The sequence below is a fragment of the Stegodyphus dumicola genome, chromosome 4 (assembly GCF_044657685.1).
Source record: "Stegodyphus dumicola isolate Sdum_Otavi_A_Nest chromosome 4, ASM4465768v1".
NCBI lineage: Eukaryota > Metazoa > Arthropoda > Arachnida > Araneae > Eresidae > Stegodyphus > Stegodyphus dumicola.
Window position 1 is genome coordinate 218200082 of NC_140771.1, and position 20951 is coordinate 218221032.

General features: G+C 31.3%; 1 protein-coding gene across 1 annotated transcript in view; it reads left to right on the forward strand.

The window, feature by feature from the left end:
• The window catches only part of Dna2 (DNA replication helicase/nuclease 2), a 104612-nt gene that overhangs the window by 27576 nt on the left and 56085 nt on the right, over positions 1 to 20951 (forward strand). Inside the window, exons 4-7 of the mRNA XM_035373213.2 lie at positions 2008 to 2254; positions 10205 to 10290; positions 16726 to 16960; positions 17181 to 17527. Of these exons, the coding sequence (XP_035229104.1) occupies positions 2008 to 2254; positions 10205 to 10290; positions 16726 to 16960; positions 17181 to 17527 (915 nt within the window). The remainder of the gene's footprint in view (positions 1 to 2007; positions 2255 to 10204; positions 10291 to 16725; positions 16961 to 17180; positions 17528 to 20951) is intronic.

Here is a 20951-nt window from a genome sequence, read left to right on the forward strand (position 1 = left end):
ATAGTTGCATTCAGTAAGAAGGTAACTTAACTACCTTTTTCAAAAATGTATTGTTATAGTTAGAAAAATACTTATTGTCTTGAATGTACAGGCTGTCCATAGTTTAATCACTGAATAGCAAAATAAAATTGAAACATGATTAAATAAAATTAAACATAACATTATAATAAATAACAAGAAATTTATATTGATATATCTTAAGTTCAAGTAATTTCATTTGTTTTAATTTTTGGGAATGGCAACAGAGGACTTATTTCCTTACAGATAAAATTGCATCATGCAATCAAATAATGAAGGTTCTCTGGTTTTATGAAACAAAAGCTCTAAAAACAATTCAGAGGTGATTTGAAAACTGGCATGTTTTGCATAAATGAGATGCATGTAGACCAAGAGTCAATGATGAAAATGTTTCTGTCATTCAAGACATGTTTGTGCACAATACCAGTAACCACATTCACTGTGCCAGCCTGCACTAGGAATTCTCAGGTCATCTGTTTATAAAATTGCTTTTGGATGGTTGAAACAATTGCAGATTTGTTAACAAATTCAAACCTAATAGTTGAGTCATTAGTAAGGAATTTTCTGTATGTATTCTTGACCATATCAGTAATGATAATCAATTTCTTCAAAAAATTTTGTTTACTGTCAAAGCAACATTTTATGTTTCAGAAGAATAACTACAGAATTTCAGAATCAGAAAAGCTACATTGTATAGAAGAAATTAAGTGAGGTAGCCCTAAAATTAATATTTGGTATGCATGAACTTATAATAAAGTGATTGGTCTGTTCTTTCTCTCTGAGTTATGAATCAATTTGGACGTTTGCTTCGATATGCTGAAATTGTTTGCTGTACCACAATTAGAAGAAATGCAACCAAATTTTTTTGCCAACAGGATGGGACTCCAGTCATTGGGTTACACTTGTGCATGTTTTCCTTATTAAAAAAATCAGATCACTGCAGAAACAACTGCTGTGATTCTACAAATGCTTAATAACCTCATGAAGGAAATTGAGAACACTTAGTATTCTCCAAGCAGCTAATGGTGCTCATGTTGAAATGTATGAATATAAAATTCTTTGAAGTGCTGAAAATTGAGTCCAGTCTTTTTTTTTTTTTTTTTTTTCCCTATCTCTTATTCTGTATTATTTAAAACATTAAAACATATCTTTATCAGAAGAGTAACTTATGGACACACTGTAAATTAATATGAATATTTTTTTAAGAATGAAAAATAATAATAGTAAAATCTTCATTCATATTTTTTTGTTTTATTTTTCTAGCTAGATATCATTTAATTCATATATTTTTTTATCTCTTTATCCACTGCTATTCTTTCTTATTTGTGATTTTATTTTGAAATGACATGTTAATTTTTCTTTCCATTTGAAGTGATAATGTTTAAAATAATCATAGTTATAATATTGTTTGATCAGTTTATAATACTAACAAACTTTATATAATAATATTAATAACTTTTTCTATGCTATATTTTGATTCCTTCTAGGATATACACTGAGATCATTCTTGGACTTATTTTACACATTTGATGCATATAATATAAATTCTTATTATAATGTATATTATGTGATATATAATTCTTGTTAATTTAATGCAACTTGTTTTATTTCCTGGTGCAAATTTAATGTAATTTTCAAATCATATAATGTTTAAGACACTTCATATTTTTAGTCATTTCTTCTATTATTGTTATTTGAGACAAAATAAATGCACAAGCCTTTTAAAACTGATCCTCTAAATTCTCTAATAACTAAGAATAAATTCTCCAATAACTAATCCATAAATTCTCTAATAACTAATCCATAAATTCTCTAATAACTAATCCATAAATTCTCTAATAACTAAGAATGGGAATGAATATTTTGTTGTGACTTTTTTATTTACATATTTTTCTCTTGACTTATTCACTAGTAAGATTTTTTTTTTTTTTTTTAATATTTTTTGCACAAAGTTAAAATGTATTTTCTTCAAAAATGTATTTAATTTAGGACAGATACCTTGGTTAATGATGGAGACAATGTCAATGTGCTAGAAGATTTTAAAAACAAGCAAGCAGTCATTGATGATAATAATGGTTTTCTAGTAGTAAATCCAGATTTTCTTGTATCAAGCACAGCTGTAGTTTCAACATTATTCTGCATGAGGAAAGCTGTTTTTAATTATATTTTACCAAAGTGGTCACCAGGAAACAGTATTATGATTATAGGAAGTTTAGTGCATGATATATTTCAACAGGTATGTTTCTCAATAGCATTACATTCAGCAGCATATATGGTACATTTTCTTATGTTATTTTATCTATACAGTGAAACAAAATTGAAATTTGCACTAAAAAAGCTTAATTTATTTAATTTTAAAGTAATTTTTTAAATAATCTTATCAAACAAAGCAAAAGCAAAGATAAAAATGTTAAAATGCTGGCTAACAGAAAAGGAAAAAAAAAAAAAAAAATGTCAGCATTAGTATTAAAAACCTAAATTTCAGAGTTGATTTCTTGCATTCTTTCTCTCATAAATTACCAGTATTTCTACAGCATACACATGCCACTAATATAATAAAGTACTTATAGATTGAAAACATTAAAAAGTAATTGTAATTAATGAAGTTTTTAAAATATGTTGCTAGCAATATACACTGGTGAAATAAATTAAGAGAATTTGCATATTTTATCAAATTGCATGAAAAGAACTGAACTGAAGGGAAACCCACTGCTTCTAGTTAAAAATGCAAATCTTGTACGGCAAGTACGTAAGCATACATGTGTGTGTATACTTATGCCAGCAGAAAAACTGGCTTTATAAGCGCGTGGAGGGTAAGATGAATTGCGTTCTCTAGGACACCTTGGCGAATTTCTTGGTGTTATCTTGCAGCAGTCGGTTAAATTCACATCGGAACAGTAAAAATGAGTAACCACCAACATTTAGATGATGGAATTAAGTGGCAAATTGTGGGGAGGCTAGAGGCAGGCCAATCACAAGTCCAGATATGCAGAGAGTTTAATTTAACGGCTAGCGTCATATGTAACCTATAGAAAAGTTCCAGAATAATGGATCCATCGAGAGAAAGCCTGGGCAAGGTCGTCCAAGAGCCATGATGGCCATTGAAGATCGCTATTTGTCCATTTTAGCAAGGTATAACAGAGCAGCTACAGCTTCTCAGCTCTCTCAGGACCTGTATGCAGCCGCAGGAACCCATGTAACAAGGGTGACTGTTTCCAAAACACTGAATGAGACAGGGTTGTTTGATAGAAGACTGGCTGTTTGCGTCCCTCTGACATCTATGGACAGGAGAATCTGATTAGCATGATGCAGGCAGCATAGTGATTGGAGTGTGGAGCAATGGGCGACTGTTCTGTTCACCAACAAGTCCCGTTTTACCCTAAACACCGATTCTCGCTGTACTTTCATATGGACAGAATTGGGAACCCGCTATCTACACTCCAATGTCCGCAAAATCACCAATTGTGGCGGTGTAATTGTCTGGGCAGGCATCATGTTGGATGGCTGCACACCTCTCCACGTCTTTGACAGAGGTTCTGTTACTGGTGTGAGGCATAGGGACGAAGTCTTGGAGCCCTATGTTCGCCTTTTCTGGGGTGCAGTGGTCCCTGAGTTCATCATACAGGATGATAATGCGAGGCCACATAGAGCTCTTCTGGTCGACGAATTGCTCGACAGTGAGGATATTCGCCAGATGGATTGGCCAGCCAAGCCTCCAGACTTCATCTCTATAGAGCATGTTTGGGATGCTCTGAGGAGGGCAATTGCAACTCGCAACTGCCCTCCAAGAACCATCCAGGAACTGAAAATAGCATTGCTGAATGAGTGGGACCAATTGCCACAGGTACTGATAAACTGCCTTATTTCCACTATGACATCATGCTGCGAGGCCTGTATGGCTGTAAGAGGGGACCATACCCCCTATTAACCGTTTCTTTTGTGTCTTCTGCAACCGCCGTTTCAGACCTCAGATACCCCTGAGTGTTACACACGAACATGTGTGTCTATTATAACTGTTGAATGTTCATTTTATTTGTATTATATCAACCTACTATGTTCACACCAAATTTTATTAAAAGTAGTTCTGGAGATCGTAGATCAAAACAGAAAATTCTCTTAATTTATTTCACCAATGTACATACACACACAATCAAACTTTGCTGTGATTAACTTCAATGGACTGGAAGTTAAATTTGCTATATCGGATTTTATGAGAAAAATTTATTGTCTCGTAAAACCATGTAAAAATTAAATAATGATTAAAAAATTTATTAACATTGTCACATCTACAAAAAGTAAATTGATAATAAACCTAATTTCTAAAAAATCTTACTAAGATTTATCATCATTATTATGCCCTATGATTATAGGTCATTCTTTTCAAGTTCCAGTGTATTTTAATAATTTTACATGATAAATTACTTTGTTATAAATATCATGGTTCTGGTCCTTCCTTCAAATTACACCTTTATAACCATGAATAATTATTTCATCCAGAACAATATAAAAACTAAAAATGAATAACACAAAACATTAAAAAATTTACATGTAATTTTTGTGTTTGATGTGATGCAGGCTACAGAAACATTTTATCATGCTTTTTCCAAAAACTGAAAAGTTTCAATAAGTTTCGATTCTACAGTTTATGAGAATAAAAACTTATTAATAACGTGTCACAACCTTCTGCTGTGGTAAAAGTTCACTTTCCATGTGTTGCATTTACAACATTTCCATCGGTATTTGAAAGAAAATCATTAATATTATTTCTCAGTTTAATTTCTGCCATAATATCTTCATTACTTGGATCTTCGCATGTTAACATTATCATCGCATTCCATATTTTCCCATAGTTACAGCTTAAAAAAATTCTATATCGCATTCTGAAAATATTGAAACAACATTTTTTTCTAATCTTTTAGTTATAAACAAATGCTTATTTTCATCTTCAAAACCCTTTGCTAGACCTGCATACTAAACACAAGTTCAGGGGATTGATTCTATTACAAGTCACTAAGACGTTTTTAGCATTAGCATTCCATCAAGAAAAATAATCAACATGATTGTCATACTTCTCCAAAATGCTTCCAGTAATGACACTTGAAGCTTCTGATCACGCTTTGGTTTATAGATTGCTGCATCAAAGTTGCATATGGAAGTAAAAAAAATCTTAATTTATTTTAAGTTTCCAACATCTGTGTGTGCATTGCAATAGTCGACCAAGCATAGAATCTCCCTTTTTGACCAAAAGTTCTTCATTCCTCTTTTGTAACTCTTCTTCAAACAGTTTTGACATCATCCATGCATTATGATTAGATTTATAGGAAAGAGGAAGCATTTTTCACATTTTTGAAGCAACTTGGCTTTTTAGATTTCTTTCCAGTTACCAAAAGCCTATGATGCTCAGTGCCATTCATACTGGTATTCGTAAGAACTGTGATTCACAATTTGGACAGTTTTTGGCCTATGCATCTTCCATCTTAAAATTTTAACATATGGTTTGGCATCCGTTTTATAGAATAGCCTACTTAATTTGCATTGGAAATGGGTTTTTTTTTTTTTTTTTTTTTTTTTTTTTTTTTCTTTTGGTGCTGGCAAAAGGTATCACTCCCCCTTTTTTTCACTTCTCCATATCAAATTTTGAAATACTGCTTCATTCTCCAACAATTTTTTTCAGAAAAAATGTTTCACTAACCTACCTAACCAGCCATTTGAACACAAAAAGGTAGTCTATCCAAAGTGTCTGGCAAATTCATTGGCTGTTTCAGGCATTGGCAGGTAGCATCAGGTATTGACAGATTTTGGGTTCTTTGAATAAACCATTTCAACAATGTGTCTTCAACATCCTTATGCTCAGCTTTCTCAACTTTTTCCTCATATCTAAATTTTTTACGTGAGAGAAATACTAAGGCTCAATTGTTCCTGTTTTTCAAATAATATTCACATTATCCTTAGTGCAGAACACTCTACATTTACAGCTTACCATGCAGATGAATTTTTTATACAGTAACAGTAACAGAGGGCAGAAATTTGGTCAAAGAATATGTGAGAGTCTTACTCTTCTGAAACAGATTTTAAAAAAATTATTTCTGTAGCAATGTGTCTGTGCAAAGCAAAGATCTAATAATCTTTATAAAGAATGTCTCATGTCTTTCAAAAGACCTAAAAATGCAAAATTCCATTTGGAGGATATATTCAAGAAAACAAACCAATAAGTATCAAAATTTCATTTCCTAAAAGTGGAATCAACTGTATCGCCAAGACTCTATTCCTGAATGAAGAATTCTTCATAAGAATCTCTGAATAGCAAAAATTTTCTTTTATAGCATCAGCATTGAATAGAGCTCTGTTTGATAGCTCAGTCATAGAGCTTGAATGGAATTGGAGAACATATTAACATTTTTAGTTCAATGATCCTGTGCCTGTTTGGTGTCCAAAAATATGTATATTGAGTACCTGTTCTCCTGGAACCTCTTAAAGAGCCTTTGTTTAGAACACAGGAGAAAAGTGTGAAGATAAAAGGAAAGTAACATAAAGGTATTTTCCTTTATGAATGAAATATTGGTCCTAATATCTTAAATGTGGTAATCTTAAGGGTTAGTTATTTTTTCGTCAAGACTTACAGAAATTATGGGAAAAGTGTTTTAATTCAAGGTACTCACACAGTTAGTTGCAATCAGTTTTCATATCTTTGGAGGTTCACTATAACAGTAGTTCTCAATCTATGTTGCCCATGCATACCTTTCACTATTGCTAGAAGATCATAAAAAATGTTGCCCCTGCACTGTAGCAGTAAAGCGGGTGATTCAAAAGTCTGTCAATATTTGAAAATTCAATAATTCATGCAATAATGTAAGTAGAGGGGTTAAAATTGACACATATGCTTGAAATGATGTGGGGTTTTATTGAAAGAAAAAAAAAAGTTTTAAAAAAATGCAAAAATGGTCAACATATGGCAATGCGCAGTAAAATGTCATTGATGCTGCATTGAGGATTGTGTGTGAAATGAGCTGTAGTGAGAGAGGGAATCAGTCCCTTCATGATTTTGTCACTTTTCTATCCTCGCTTCTGGGTATTAGTCATAGTGTGATGTGGATTTATCACATTAACCCTCTGACTGCTCAATTTGTGGACCGAAATCGCTTCAAAAATTGTATATGTATATTGCATGTTTTAAATCTATATATATTGGAGAATTGAAAATGCATTTTTCCTTTCTAGAAAATATTTTTTGATATAGATTTTTATCATGAGAAACTAAGTTGCCAGAAAAACCAATTGGAGAATTGAAAATGCATTTTTCCTTTCTAGAAAATATTTTTTGATATAGATTTTTATCATGAGAAACTAAGTTGCCAGAAAAACCAATTTCAGATGTTATCACTCCAAAAAAAATTTTTTTAATAAATTTCAGTCAAATTACAGTTAATTTCTATTTATTGCATAATATAAAATATATATAAATATGTAAAATTTAAGAAAATATAAAGCACTGAGGAAAAAATATTTTAGAAATGCAGTTTAGTATGATAGAGTTCAAAACAGGGTTCAAGGCAAAGTCCAGTTTTTGCACCAGATTCAATAAATCTAATTAATAATCAATCTAATTATTAATCTATTAATAATTAAATAATTAAGATAATCGAATGTTTGATGATTTTGAATGTTTTCTAGCAGCCATTTCTGTAAGAAAAAAGCAGGAAAAAGTGGAGTGGGAGCGGTAATACCACATAAACTAAACGTCTAATACTGTTTATAATTTATTTCAGTGGTTAAATGGGTGAAAAACGGGATGCGCTCCTCAATAAAGGAAGAAAAACACATGCCCGCGGGATGAGCAGATTTTACTACATTTGAGTTGCCCGTGGAAATTGCGGGATGAGCAGCCAGAGGGTTAATTGAGATTGAACCCTTTTTCTTCAAGAAAATGCATGGTTCTGCTATTCAAACTGTCAGTCTGATGGATGCAAGGTACGCTGATATGTTACAAAATCAGATCATCCCTAGTCTGTCTGATAAAGACCTGTTGGAAGGTATAACTTTTACTGCAGGATGGCTCTTCCCCCATATTGCTACATGTGTGAAAGATTTCTTGCACATGTATTTGATGAGGATTGTGTGCTGAGCTGCCACTTCCATCTTGCTTGGCCTCTCAGCTTCCCAGATCTCAATCCGTGTGATTATAGGTTGTGGAGTTACCTGAAATCGCAAGTCTACCACGATCGTCCGATCTCATTGGGGATGCTTAAAGACAACATCTGACGACAATTTCTCACCATACCTACAGATATGCTGTACAATGCTGTTCGCAACATTATTTCTCGACTGCAGGCATTGTTGATGGATGATGGTCAACATGTTGAAAATCTGTTATGAAGAACACAAATCAGTTGTTATCCTAATTATTGCTTTTGTTATCATATGAAGCACATCTGTTGGCCATTTTAATCAAATTTTTTACTTTTTTCTTTTAGTAAAACTCCATGACATTCCTAGCATATGTGTCAGTTTTTACCTCTCTACCTACATTAATCAATGAATTATTGAGTTTTCAAATGTCAATGGACTTCTGGGTCACCCTGTAAAACAGCTGCATGTAAAGCAACTGCACTGTAGTAATATAAAATAATGTTACAAATACAAGAAAACTTGATAGAACCAATCAGTTCCTTTGTTATAGCAATGATATATGTTAGAGTATAGTGTCTTTTAAAAGCAGGTGTGTATGATTTTATATCAGAATATTGGCAATTTGCTATGTAAAAAATATCACAAAAAATAATATCTCTAAAGTTTGCTTTAAGCATGGAAATTTCTGGTTTATTCAAACTTCTGGATGATCCAATAATGTTAAGTAGAATTATCCACTCAGCCATTACAGAATGGTGAAGCTTTGGATTATCAAAGGAGTCTTATTAAAACTTCATATAACTATATTGGAAATATTTTTAAAAAGCTATTATTTTAATGTATAAATTTTTAATGAGAAAATGTTATGTATGTAGCCAGAGGTATTAATTTCAGATCTCTAATAATATTTAATTTTTTACGTAGTCAATTTTCATAAAAATATTTTTGAAGTCAGGATTTTTACTCTTAATATGTACAGAAATTGATTTAGATTTGTTTGTTTAATCGATTATAGTAGAGCATACAAAGATTGAAACAGATTTAGGTAGAAAATTTAAGATTAACCTTTGTTTTTAATTCTCTTTAGGCTATTTTTACAATTTCAGTTTATCTTTTTACACAAGGCCCACCAGTGGCCGAGCGGTAAAGTCACTGAACACTGGTAGTTCGGTTCGAGGTTTGAATCCCGCGAACGGGCTGGCTGCATGGGTGTTTTCGTGGTTTTCCCCATGTGTAACGTGTATACGAGCCAGTTTTCTTTAGAAAGTCCTCCACAAAGGCATCCCTCCCCTTAGGCAGATAGCCCTCGTGTGCTTTGCTATAATTAAATAAACCAAACCAAACCTTTTTACACAGAATTACAAGTACTGTAAAATGCATAAAAGTGTAGTAAATGATCACAAATTGAAGGTTTCCCAAAGTGTGCAATAAATAATATAAAATTACCCTAAAATATATTATATATAAAATAAGGTATTTATTATATATATATATTATATATATAAAATATATATAAAATATATTATATATATATAATAAGGTAATATAAAATATATTATATATATAAAATAATATAATATTTATATGCAATAAATAATATAAAATTACCCTAAAATATATATGTAAATAAATAAAAACAGATACATAGCAATATCAAATGGTATTATATAATGAAATATAAATAAAGCAAGACCCACCAGCAGCCATGCAGTAAAGTCGCTTAACATTGGTAGTTTGATCTGGCTTCGATTCCAGGCAAACAGGCTGGCTGAATGAGCAATTTTGTGGTTTTCTTGATGTGTATACAAGCCAATTTCACTTAGAAAGTTCTTTATTAAGGCAACGCTTCCTTAAGCCCTCATGTGCTTTGCCACATTCTAAAAAACCAAACCAATAAATAAAGGCAAATATTTTCTGTGTAAAGGGAGGGGAAGAAAGAGAATTTTTTTTATATGTTTATATTGTCTGTGCAATCCTTTATGTCTTGAAATCTGTTTTTGATTTACACTTGTCTTTTTTTAAATATATTGAACTTTTAGTATATGACTGTTTTTACTAGGCCGTAAACAAACATGTGAATTGTGCTGGAGAAATTGTAAAAATTATTGAGAAAGTGATGAAGAAACAAGAAAATCTACTTTCTTTGTAAGTAAATATGTTAAGCTTTCTTTTATTCCCTAATTCTAATAAATTGCTTTATTTTCTTTATGTTTAACTTTGTGCAGATTTAGTGCAATAAATTACATGTATATTTATAGAGTGGCATGTGCCAAATAGTTTTCTATGAAAAGATTAATTATGCTAGTGTTGCCCACATTATTACCCACCATTGAATTAATTTTTTTTTTTTTTTTTTTTTTTTTTTTTTACTCTCATACAACAGTGTTCTTGTTTTCAAAAAAAGCTTTGTGAAGTATAATTCTGTTTCCTTCTATATGTACTGAAATAACTAACCTGTTATTTCTGATATTTAGAAAAATCTTCATCGGTAGTTGAAGTCAGCTAATGACAAATGTATATTTTCTCACTGTGGAATTATTGGAATGGCACAAATATCTTCTAAAGAAAGTTGTTTTGTTTCTGTTGTCCTATAGTGGGAAACAGCTTAATTTATTGTTGATTGTTATATTTTATTATCCATCTAAAGGTGTGGGCGGGAGGGGAGGCACAGTAAGATTTTGCTGTTGAAACTTTTCCCTTATTATGTGTTTTAATGATATGTATAATACACTTCAGACTAGAGTCATCTTTGCTAGCCTGAAAGGGGGAAAAAACCCTGTGATATTGGTTTTTATACAGAAGGAAATAAGGTTAGGAGAAAAATCCTAGTTCGATAGACAGGTGAAAAATATTCAGACTAGAAAATTAATTATGCTGAACCAAATTTTTACCCATTATGTGTGTGTATCAGAATAACAAAATATTGGTAACATTTTTTTTAAAAATTATTTGGCAAGCATTTTCTTTGATTTAGAAGAAGTACTAGAGTAAGGTTTGTCTAGTATTGTTTTCATAATATTGTGTATTTCTTCAAACAAATAAAGTATTCTTAGTTGATTAATATTAGATTTTCAATCAGTGTTTAACTCTTATTTTATATGAAACATGCCTCAACTGATTTGTGATTGGTAACTTTGTAATGCCATCTTAAATCATCACAACTTCAAAAACTGTATTATTTTTGGCTTGTGTATATAATGAGCACCGCCTCCCCAAAAAAAAAAAAACTGAAGGTTATAAAATTATTATCAGGGTCATATGATTGTTATCAGGGTGTAAAAAAATCATGACGTTTTTCTTACATTAACTTATTAAATGGTTTCCATGCATTGATGATTTTCAAATTAATTAAACTTCTAATTAGATTATATTTTTATATATAAATTAATATAATAGTTAATAATTAGAGGTAATTTAAATTGTACATTATTTTATTAATTAGTAGCATAAAATACAGGGTGTTTCATATTGAATGGACAAAATACATACTACAAATTCCATAACTGATTTGTTAAGCCAAAACAAATTAAACTACAATTATACAAGTTTTATCTGGCAACAGCAAAACAATCTTCCAGTTACAAAATTGCCACTAGAAGCACTGTTAATCAAATTGGTTCCATTCATGCAGGAGAAAGACGTATACCAAAACATCATTGTTTAATGTTGTTCAAAGACATTTTTGCACAGAATTTGGTAAAGAACCACCACATCTTCACAACACTCAATGGTGTTGTGAAGATGTGGTGGATGAAGCAGTTTCAAGCCAGAGGCTGCTTATGAAAGAAAAATATCCTAAGACTAACTGTTTTACACTTACTATGAATTACAAAATTTCTCGACTTATCCATAAGTTCAATATTTAAGTTTTTTTTTTTTTTTCACCTATCAGTAATATTCATTTTTCGATTCTTAAAGATCTCGTATGTGCTTTTAGTCATTGGAATAATTTAGTATTGTTTGACATGTATCGTTCTGTTTGGTGTATATCGGCCAAATTGAAAAAGTGCTGAAATTTCTCATCAGGGAATATGAATTAAATTTCAAAAGGAAAAAACAATTTTTTTAGCTAAGTACGGTGGTCACTTAGTTACATTTGGGACCTTCAAAAATTATCTGTAAAGCTTCTTCATTTAATCAACTGGTACCTTTGAACACTTTCACATCATTAATAATTTTTCTTGTTTACTTAATGATATTAATTTCCCAGTCTTGCTCTTCCAAATGCTTTCAAATTTCTAATACCTTTACGTTTGATTATGTTTTGATTACTATTCTACTCAATACATCATGTTACATTCTTTCCTTTACAAAATCGTTTCGCTCCTCCCACTAATGAAATTCCTTTAATTCCTTCACCTGTCATGAAAATTCTAAATGATGCAATAAAAATTACTGTTATTCTTAAATTATACTTTTTATAGAAACATATGGTCGTGAAGGGTTAGTTTTGAAATATATATTATCTTATTGTCAGAAGCAATTAAAAAAAGTGAATTTTTAAGACAAGACAAGCAAAGGTATAAATTATTGACCTCTATAATGGGCTGTTCATGCCACCATACTTGAGATAAAAATTCTGTAACATTTTATTGACCACGCCTCTCACTGAAAATACTTACTTGGGTTAATGTTTATAGCACTAAACTGGTGCATTATGTTTAATTTAGAAGTAAAATATTCTTTAACGTTTTATTTCATTCATAACTGAATACATTTCTGCAAAAACTACATTTTGACTCTTCATATATCGAAAACGTTGCTGGTATGAAATTCTGGACTTGGGGGAAAATCTCCGAATAAAAACTGAGGAATCTGTAGAAGGAGGGGCACCAAGCAGGGTGGAGCAAAGTGAGACATCCTGGAAAGTCACCGTAATGTGGTGCCATCTGTCGATGCTAGATTTAACTAGATCAGTCATATAACTAGATAAAATTATGTACTCTGTTTTGAAAGTCGCAATGTGTAATTTTCAATATAATATGTTATATTGTTTCATGTATTTCTTATAAAATGTAACTTTCTCAATATCTGTTAAAAATGTATCAATTTTCATTTCACTTTTCATTATTATTATTATTATTATTCATTCCTTCTCTTTCTTGTTTTTGTTTTAGCTACATGGTTATAGGGAAGTTTTTAGTGCCCATTTTCCTGAATGGATTTATAAAGTTCTAGCCTAAAAAGACAATTTTTATTGGAAGAGACTATTTACATATTAAGTAAAATGGTCACTCTATTTCTGTTAGGCCCAGCAGCTGCCAAGTGGTAAAGTCACTGAATACTGGCAGTTCGGTCCGAATTTCGAATCCCGCGAACGGACAGGCTGCATGGGTGTTTTTGTGGTTTTCCCCATGTGTAACATGTATATGAGCCAGTTTTCCTTAGAAAGTCCTCTTCGAAGTATCCTTCTCGTTAGGCAGATAGCCTTCAGGCTTTGCCGTAATTACATAAACCAATCCTACTTTTGTTAGGTGGCCGCAGGCCACGAGGTATGAATTCCCGTGCCGGAGCCCTATCCCAGATTAATAAATATGCGATGCCTAACCGTAAATAGCATTCTGAGGGTATAAATAGAATTTTAGATAAAAAAGTAGTTCCAGTGTGGCAAAGAGTAGGGTGAATCACTCTACTTCCTGACAGGGAAAGGAAATTTCATTAGTGGGAAGAGAGATTCGACTTTATATGGGAATGAATGTAGTGTGATGTGTTGAGCAAAGCAGTAATGAAATGTGAAAATATTAGAAATCTAAAAGCATTGGGAAGAGCTCATTGTTGGTTTAATGTCATGTCGGTTAACTGTCCGTGTCGGCTAAATGCCTGTCAGCGAACTGTCCTTGTCAGCTAAACGTCCTGTCGGCTAAGTGTCCACGACCGATTTACACTTAATAAAAACGAATGTCTGACTATATCAAACTGCTATAGCAAATCAGATAAGGCATTAGGAGATTTTTTTTTTCCTTTAGAAATAGATTAAGAACTAATAACGTTATTTATAAATTAAATTTGATTACTAGATTAAAAATATATTAAATTTGTATTTCTCTGTTTATGAATATACCTTTTCGGCTAACATGTAAGCACATCTTTCACTGGGAATATATTTTTAACAGTCTGTCTAACTTCAATTAGAAAGTCACTTTAAAATTATGTTACTGTAAGAAATGCTGTAGAAGCTGAAGAACAAACTCTGGTGAATTGTTTAGACAATAGCACACTGAAATAAGACCAAAAAAATTAGTTTTAAGAATTCATTTACTTGATGAAGTATATAAGCCAAAATTGCTAGAAGCGTCTGTGTGATGATAACCTAGTGGTAAAGCTGATGGCAGCAAGATTTGCCTTTTCAGGTCGTGAGTTCGAAGCTGATACTCTTTTTCCAGCCTGTTTTGCAACTTTCTTAGCTCTGTATTCCAATTTGATCTATATTTGTGTTTTATAATTTATTTCTATTATTATGTGCATTAAATATAATGTTTAATTTAAATTTTCTCTGCAAGAATTTATTTTAAAAGTTATAATGTAATACAAATTTTAAGCTTACTTCCTGTGTATATATATATATATACAGTCAAAAGTCTTTAATTCGGACGTCCATAATCCGGAATGATCTATAATCCGGACCTCAAAGCTACAAACTTTCTGCTGTGTATAATACCTTTATGCATGCGCATAATATGTTTACGCATGCTCGTTTAATGTATAACGGACGGTATAAGATAAGCTAAAATTATCTAATTATCTATTTCAGTTAATGTTGCAGATTGCATTGTTCCCTAATCTTCCAATTGGATCCGGCTTATTATTTTTTGCAGACTGTAAGAGCAATTTTATAAAAGTAAGCTTGAACTTCCGATTATGTCAAAAAGAATTTCCGATCTGGAGCTGCCAAAGGATCTACAAAGCGAAAGCATGTTTCGATGTCCATCAAACAAAAAGTGCAATTGTTGCAAAAAATGGATAAAGGCTCCTTTGTTTCTCTAACCATTCCAAAATCTGTTTATCAATTTCACGCTACTCTGTGTGTGGGGGGGGGACGTCGCGACACGAAATGAACTGGAAGTTGATCTGTCAGCACTATCCTTATCTTCAGGGCAGATGTTTTTATTTTATTCAGCTTTTAATTCCTTACAAAATTTACAAATAGTATTTCATCTCGATGTACTCCGTCTTTGATATGATTTAAATCAAATTCCTCGTCATTATAAATATCACGAATACACATCAAATAGTTTTCTGGTTGAAATTACCTAATTTCGACTATGCGTAATGTATGCTTTACGCATGTGCTCGTTGAAAGAAATGTTTAATAAAGTAAACAAATAAATATAAAGCTTTTTTTTTTTTTTTTTTGTAAATTTTGATACCCTTTAGATCATAATTGCTCTTTATTTCATAAATTACGGTTTCATATTTTTAATTGTATAATTTCTACATGCCATCTTACCAGATTTAAACTGATGACCTATAATCCAGAAAAACTGATAATTCGGAATCTTCATTCGTTTGTCAGTTTATTAGAAGAAATAAAGCTATTTTTGAATGATAAAAACAATAGTTATGATGAATTTTCAAATACAGACTGGTTGAATGACTTATTGTTCTTATGTGACATCATTCAGCATTTCAATGAACTGAATAAAAAGCTTCAAGGAAATGGACAATTTGTATCAATGATGCTTGAAAATATTAAAATACTAACGATGGAACTTGATATATTCACTAAAGATTTGGAAATGAAAATCATGAAATATTTTCCTGTTACGAAAACATTTTTGAAACAATAATTTTTGAAATAAGGCTTGACTGTCAAGAAAGTGCAATTGAAAAATATTTAATAATTATGCAGGAAATAAAACAAGGTTTTCAAAAGAGATTTAATCAATTTAAAAGTTTAAAAAGTACATTTACTTTTTTAAAATGAAATTTGAAACAATGGAGTTAACCTAATTTATGTGATTAGGTATCCATGATTTAGAAGTAGAATTAGTTGAATTTCAAAACAGCATAATCTTCTGTTGACCTGTGCTGTTGCTCAGAAATTTGCGTTCTGCTGCAGTAAAATTATTTTTTAAAAATCTTTACTTGTCAAATTAGATTTTCTGGGGATGTTTCACATTCATAAAAATCTTTCACTTCTAGTTATCAATCTCAATTCTTAACTGTTAGCTTTTAAGGAAATTATTTCACAGTTGTTTTCATTTTTCATCAGTAGTGGTGCTAGTAGCTGAATTTCCTTCCTCCCATTCTTATCACCTTATCTTACCACTGGCTTCTCTTTTTTCATTTACACTACTGCAGCTGAAAAAAAATTTCTATATTTAAACTTTTGAAACTAATCCTGCAAATTTATCAATATTTCTCTGATTCTTGTTGGTTTAACTCCTCCAATAATTGCATATTCATTTATTTGATAAATCAGTGTCTATATGTTTTCTATCCGATTCAAGTGCCAAATTTATATAATGTACTCTTGTTATTATTTTCTTTCCTAAAAATAATTTCTGAATTAAAAAGCACTATGTTTACTCAATTTGATTTTCATCTGTGGACAATAAAAATTTTATTATATTATTGTAGATGCTGTCAAGACCTTACAGAAGAAGAAATAAGAGTGAAAGTTATTAAATTTGTTCCACATATTTTTGACTGGATTGTTAAATATTGCAATTTTAATGGAAAATCAGGCTCTGAAAGTATTCAAGTAACTGAAATCCGAGATATTGAGGACAATGTTTGGTGCCCAAAGTTTGGAATCAAGGGAAAAATAGATTTGACAGTTAATGCAGTTTTGAAAAATCAGTTTGTTCCAAAGGTTTTATATATTAATTTTAATTGACTCAAAATTTGATTTTTAAAATCATACAGTTTAAAATATTATTTAAGTATTTTAATAATTTTTTAAATGTTTATTGATGTTAAAAACAACTGCTGTGTCAAGTTGTGGCATTGCAAAAAATGATAAAATATAGTCTAAGTAAAGAATGATGATTCTGATGTATTAATTTAGTTATTTTAGTTGTTTGATCTTTTAGTTGATGCCTCTGGAACTGAAAACTGGTCGTCCAACGTTTTCTGCAGAACATGTAGGACAAGTGAATTTATATTCACTTATGCTAGAAGAGCGAACTAAAGAAGTTTCAGATGGTCTTCTTCTGTACTTACGAGATGGTGTCAATATGAAAGTCATACAAAGCAATCACAACTCAAGAAGAGGCTTAATTCAACTAAGAAATGAACTTGCGTTTTATGCTCGCAAATGGTCTGCATGTGCATTGCAAGAAAATGAGGATATAGAAATGTGCCATCTTCCAGATCCAATTAATGATAAAAGATTATGTGAAAAATGCCCTTACCTTTTGCCATGCACAGTATATCAAAGGTGAGAATATTTTTCATTAGGCCTTGTGTTTGATAATTAATCTACTTCTGTTTCTTAATTACAGAAGAAAATATATTCAGTTTAACTAGTAATTAATTAAATTTTATCTAGGAGGAAAAGCTTATACATTTTTATCTGGAAACTTTCAAGCTTCGGTGGGTTGATATTCTTTTTTTCCTTTTTTATAAAAAATGTGCAGTACAGAGTCTGAGATCCAGACTTGACGAGAGTTAGGCGATTCCAGATTTGGGATTTTTCCGAATATTAGATCATCAGTTTAAATTTAGTAAGATGGCATATAGAAATTATAAAATCAAAAATATGAAATCATGATTTATGGAATAATGAAGCATTTATGATCAAACGGGAATCAAAATTATAAATACAAGCTTAATAAATATTTGCTTACTTTATTAAACATTTCTTTGATTGTAAATCATTTAAGTTGTTTAGTTTCGTGTGCTAATACTTTCTCTTCATTTCCATAAACAACATGTTCTCTTCAATTTTAAAAGCAGACATAATTTCTTGTTCATTTACAAAATCTCACTGTTCAAGTTCTGGAGTTGCTGTGCCGAGAATTCTGACTAACTTGTCAATCAAAATGTTTTCGTTTACAATAACATCTTTGTCACTTTCTTCACTAGCAGTAGTGGTATTTTCTATATTTATAACAAACAACAGATTTTGCTGTCCGTTAATTGATTGATGATTGGAGCATTGTCATCGCAATGGAAAACTTCTGTTATATCACCATTTATTACTGCTTCTCCGCATTTCTTTACAAAATCCATTAATTGGAAAATTTCACCTGTGTTTTGCGATATCCAAAAGCCTTCAGATTCGCGGCTATCATCTTCGTCATCCTTACCATGAAATATGTTAGCTGGCCATAAATTATGCCAAAAAATTTTTGCCAACATAGATTTTTAAAAAAGCTACTTTACATTTGCATTTTAGTGTGTGCGCTATTCCGATATCCATAGACTGAATGGTGGATGTACAGTTTGGAGGAAAGAATAACAAGCATACATCATCTTTCATTAAAACTTTAAGCAAAATATTAGCTGAACAGTTATCTATAATCAGGACAATTTTTGCATCATCAGATAACCCAACTGAATTCAAATTTTGCCGAGCCTCGGCTATGAAAGGATTTTCAAACCAATCATGCATTAATGTGCTCTTAACATTAATCATACATATGTCATCCATGCTCTTTTATTTTCACGATATATAACAAGGAAATTTTTTACTTCTCTTAAATGCTTCAGCTCTTTTATTTTTTCGATCATGAAAAGTTTACATTTGTGCATTTCTGCAGCATTTGCGCATGCTAAAATTGCTGGTCTAGCTCTGGAATCTTTGACATCAGTTAGAGCCTTTTCTGTAGAGGTTGTCGAGGTATTTCGTAGTACATATTGCCAGAAAAGACCAGTTTCATCAGCATTGTAAATTTGTCCTGGAGATAACGTTTCACTATTAAGTAGTTCAATGAACTCATCTGCAAAAAGTTCAGCAGCTTTAGTATCACCTGAAATTTTTAATTGCGTTATACCACAGTGATTTTGAAATTTTGTTAACCACTCTGTGAAATATGTGCACTCAGTTTTCAAGTTAATTTCTTCATAAAATATTTTGGCTTGAGCCATTAGCATTGGACTCATCAATGGCACATCTTCACTGCGTTTCTGTCTGGCCATTCAATCATCACTTTGTCATGATCATAACTTTTAGCATAGCAAATAATTTGTCTGTTATTCATTGCGAGTGGGGTGTCAGAATCCACAAAATATTCATAAAGTTATTTTTTCTGTTATGTCATATACAGTTGACTTTGCAATGCCATAGTCCTCGCATAATTTTGAGACAGATATACCTATATCCATTTTTTAGAGAAATTCCACATTTTTTGTAATGGACATCGAAACAGGCTTTCGCTTTGCAGATCCTGATTCAACTCCAGAATTACAAACTCTTGTTGACATAATCAAAAGTTTAAACTTTACTTTTCATAAAATTGCTGTAATTAAAACAGCCTGGAAAAAGCAATAAGCTTGATCAAATCAGAAAGTTAAGGAACAGAGCAAGCTGCTATATTAACTGAAATTCTTTGGAATCAGTAAAGTATAATTTTAGCATAGCTTAACAGCATCCGCTATACATTATTGGCTACGTAGCATGAAAGTGATGATGAAAGACAAAATGTTTCATTAAATTTTGTCTTGCTTCTATCATGCACAGAGATAATTAAGCCTGAATTGTATTAATTTAATTGTTTATTATACGTACGTCTAATTCTTGCACTTGCATAAGGCTTATTTGAATCCTGAATAAATAAATTCCCACATATACTTAAGCTTACTCAGGGCTGGCACTAGATATTTTGCTGCCTGATGCAGTCTCTGCGAGTCCCTAAATTCTACTACCAAGCACCTTTCTAAGTTCTAAATTTTTGCTATCTTTTAATTTTCGGTCCCAGTGTTTTCCCTAAATTGTAAAAATTTTACCTTAATTTTGTCTTCCGTAAATTCTACATCCCGGTGTGGCCATACGAGCTCTGATGCCAGTTCTGGTTTTATGTGCATAAAAAATCAGTTTTTCTTAATTCATATAGCACTAAATCTTTTGAACTATAAGTATCATTGACAAAATCTATTGGTAGCATACGGAAAGAAATTTTTTTCTTATCAACATTTAGTGCATTTAACTTAAATCCGTAATCATTGCTAAGCGTAATGTCAACATAAAAGGTTTTCATACATTGCTGCATGAGTCATTACTCAAGTTGTCATATGTTGATGTCGCCAGGTAAACGTAAGGGATATAAAATATTAGTAGTTATAAAATCAACGATGTTTCTATGTAGAATGTTTTGGTTTGAAATGTATGCCAAGCAGACACGCAGCTACGGAGCGAAATTACTGATCACACGAATTTATGCTAAAATAATTGTTTCTTCAATAATAAGGTATTTTATTTAGTGCCGAAGTGAAATTGAGAATCGAGATTCTGCACATGTTTTCTTACTTGGTAAAAATCAAATGCATATGTGTAAAACAGAAAAAAATCGCTAAAAAATTTTTTTGGGTGTCCTTTAAGGTCCAGATTTTAGATTATTCCAGATACTAGACGACCGGATCTCAGAAATTGTATTGTATTTGCTTTATATAGAGATACGACATTAAAAACTTGAACCTATGCCTTTTTCTTTAATTATTTAAACCTTTCAAATCCTAATCTGAAAAGTTGTATAATAACTTATCACAAAACTTAGGAAAAATTAGTTGTATTGATGTTTGGTATAAGCATTCATCAAATATATATATATATATAACAAATTCAATTTCAGCTGTGGCTAGATCACCAGAATAACTTCATGGTTATCCATGAATGTTATGATGCAAGTGGGTTTTCTGATTTC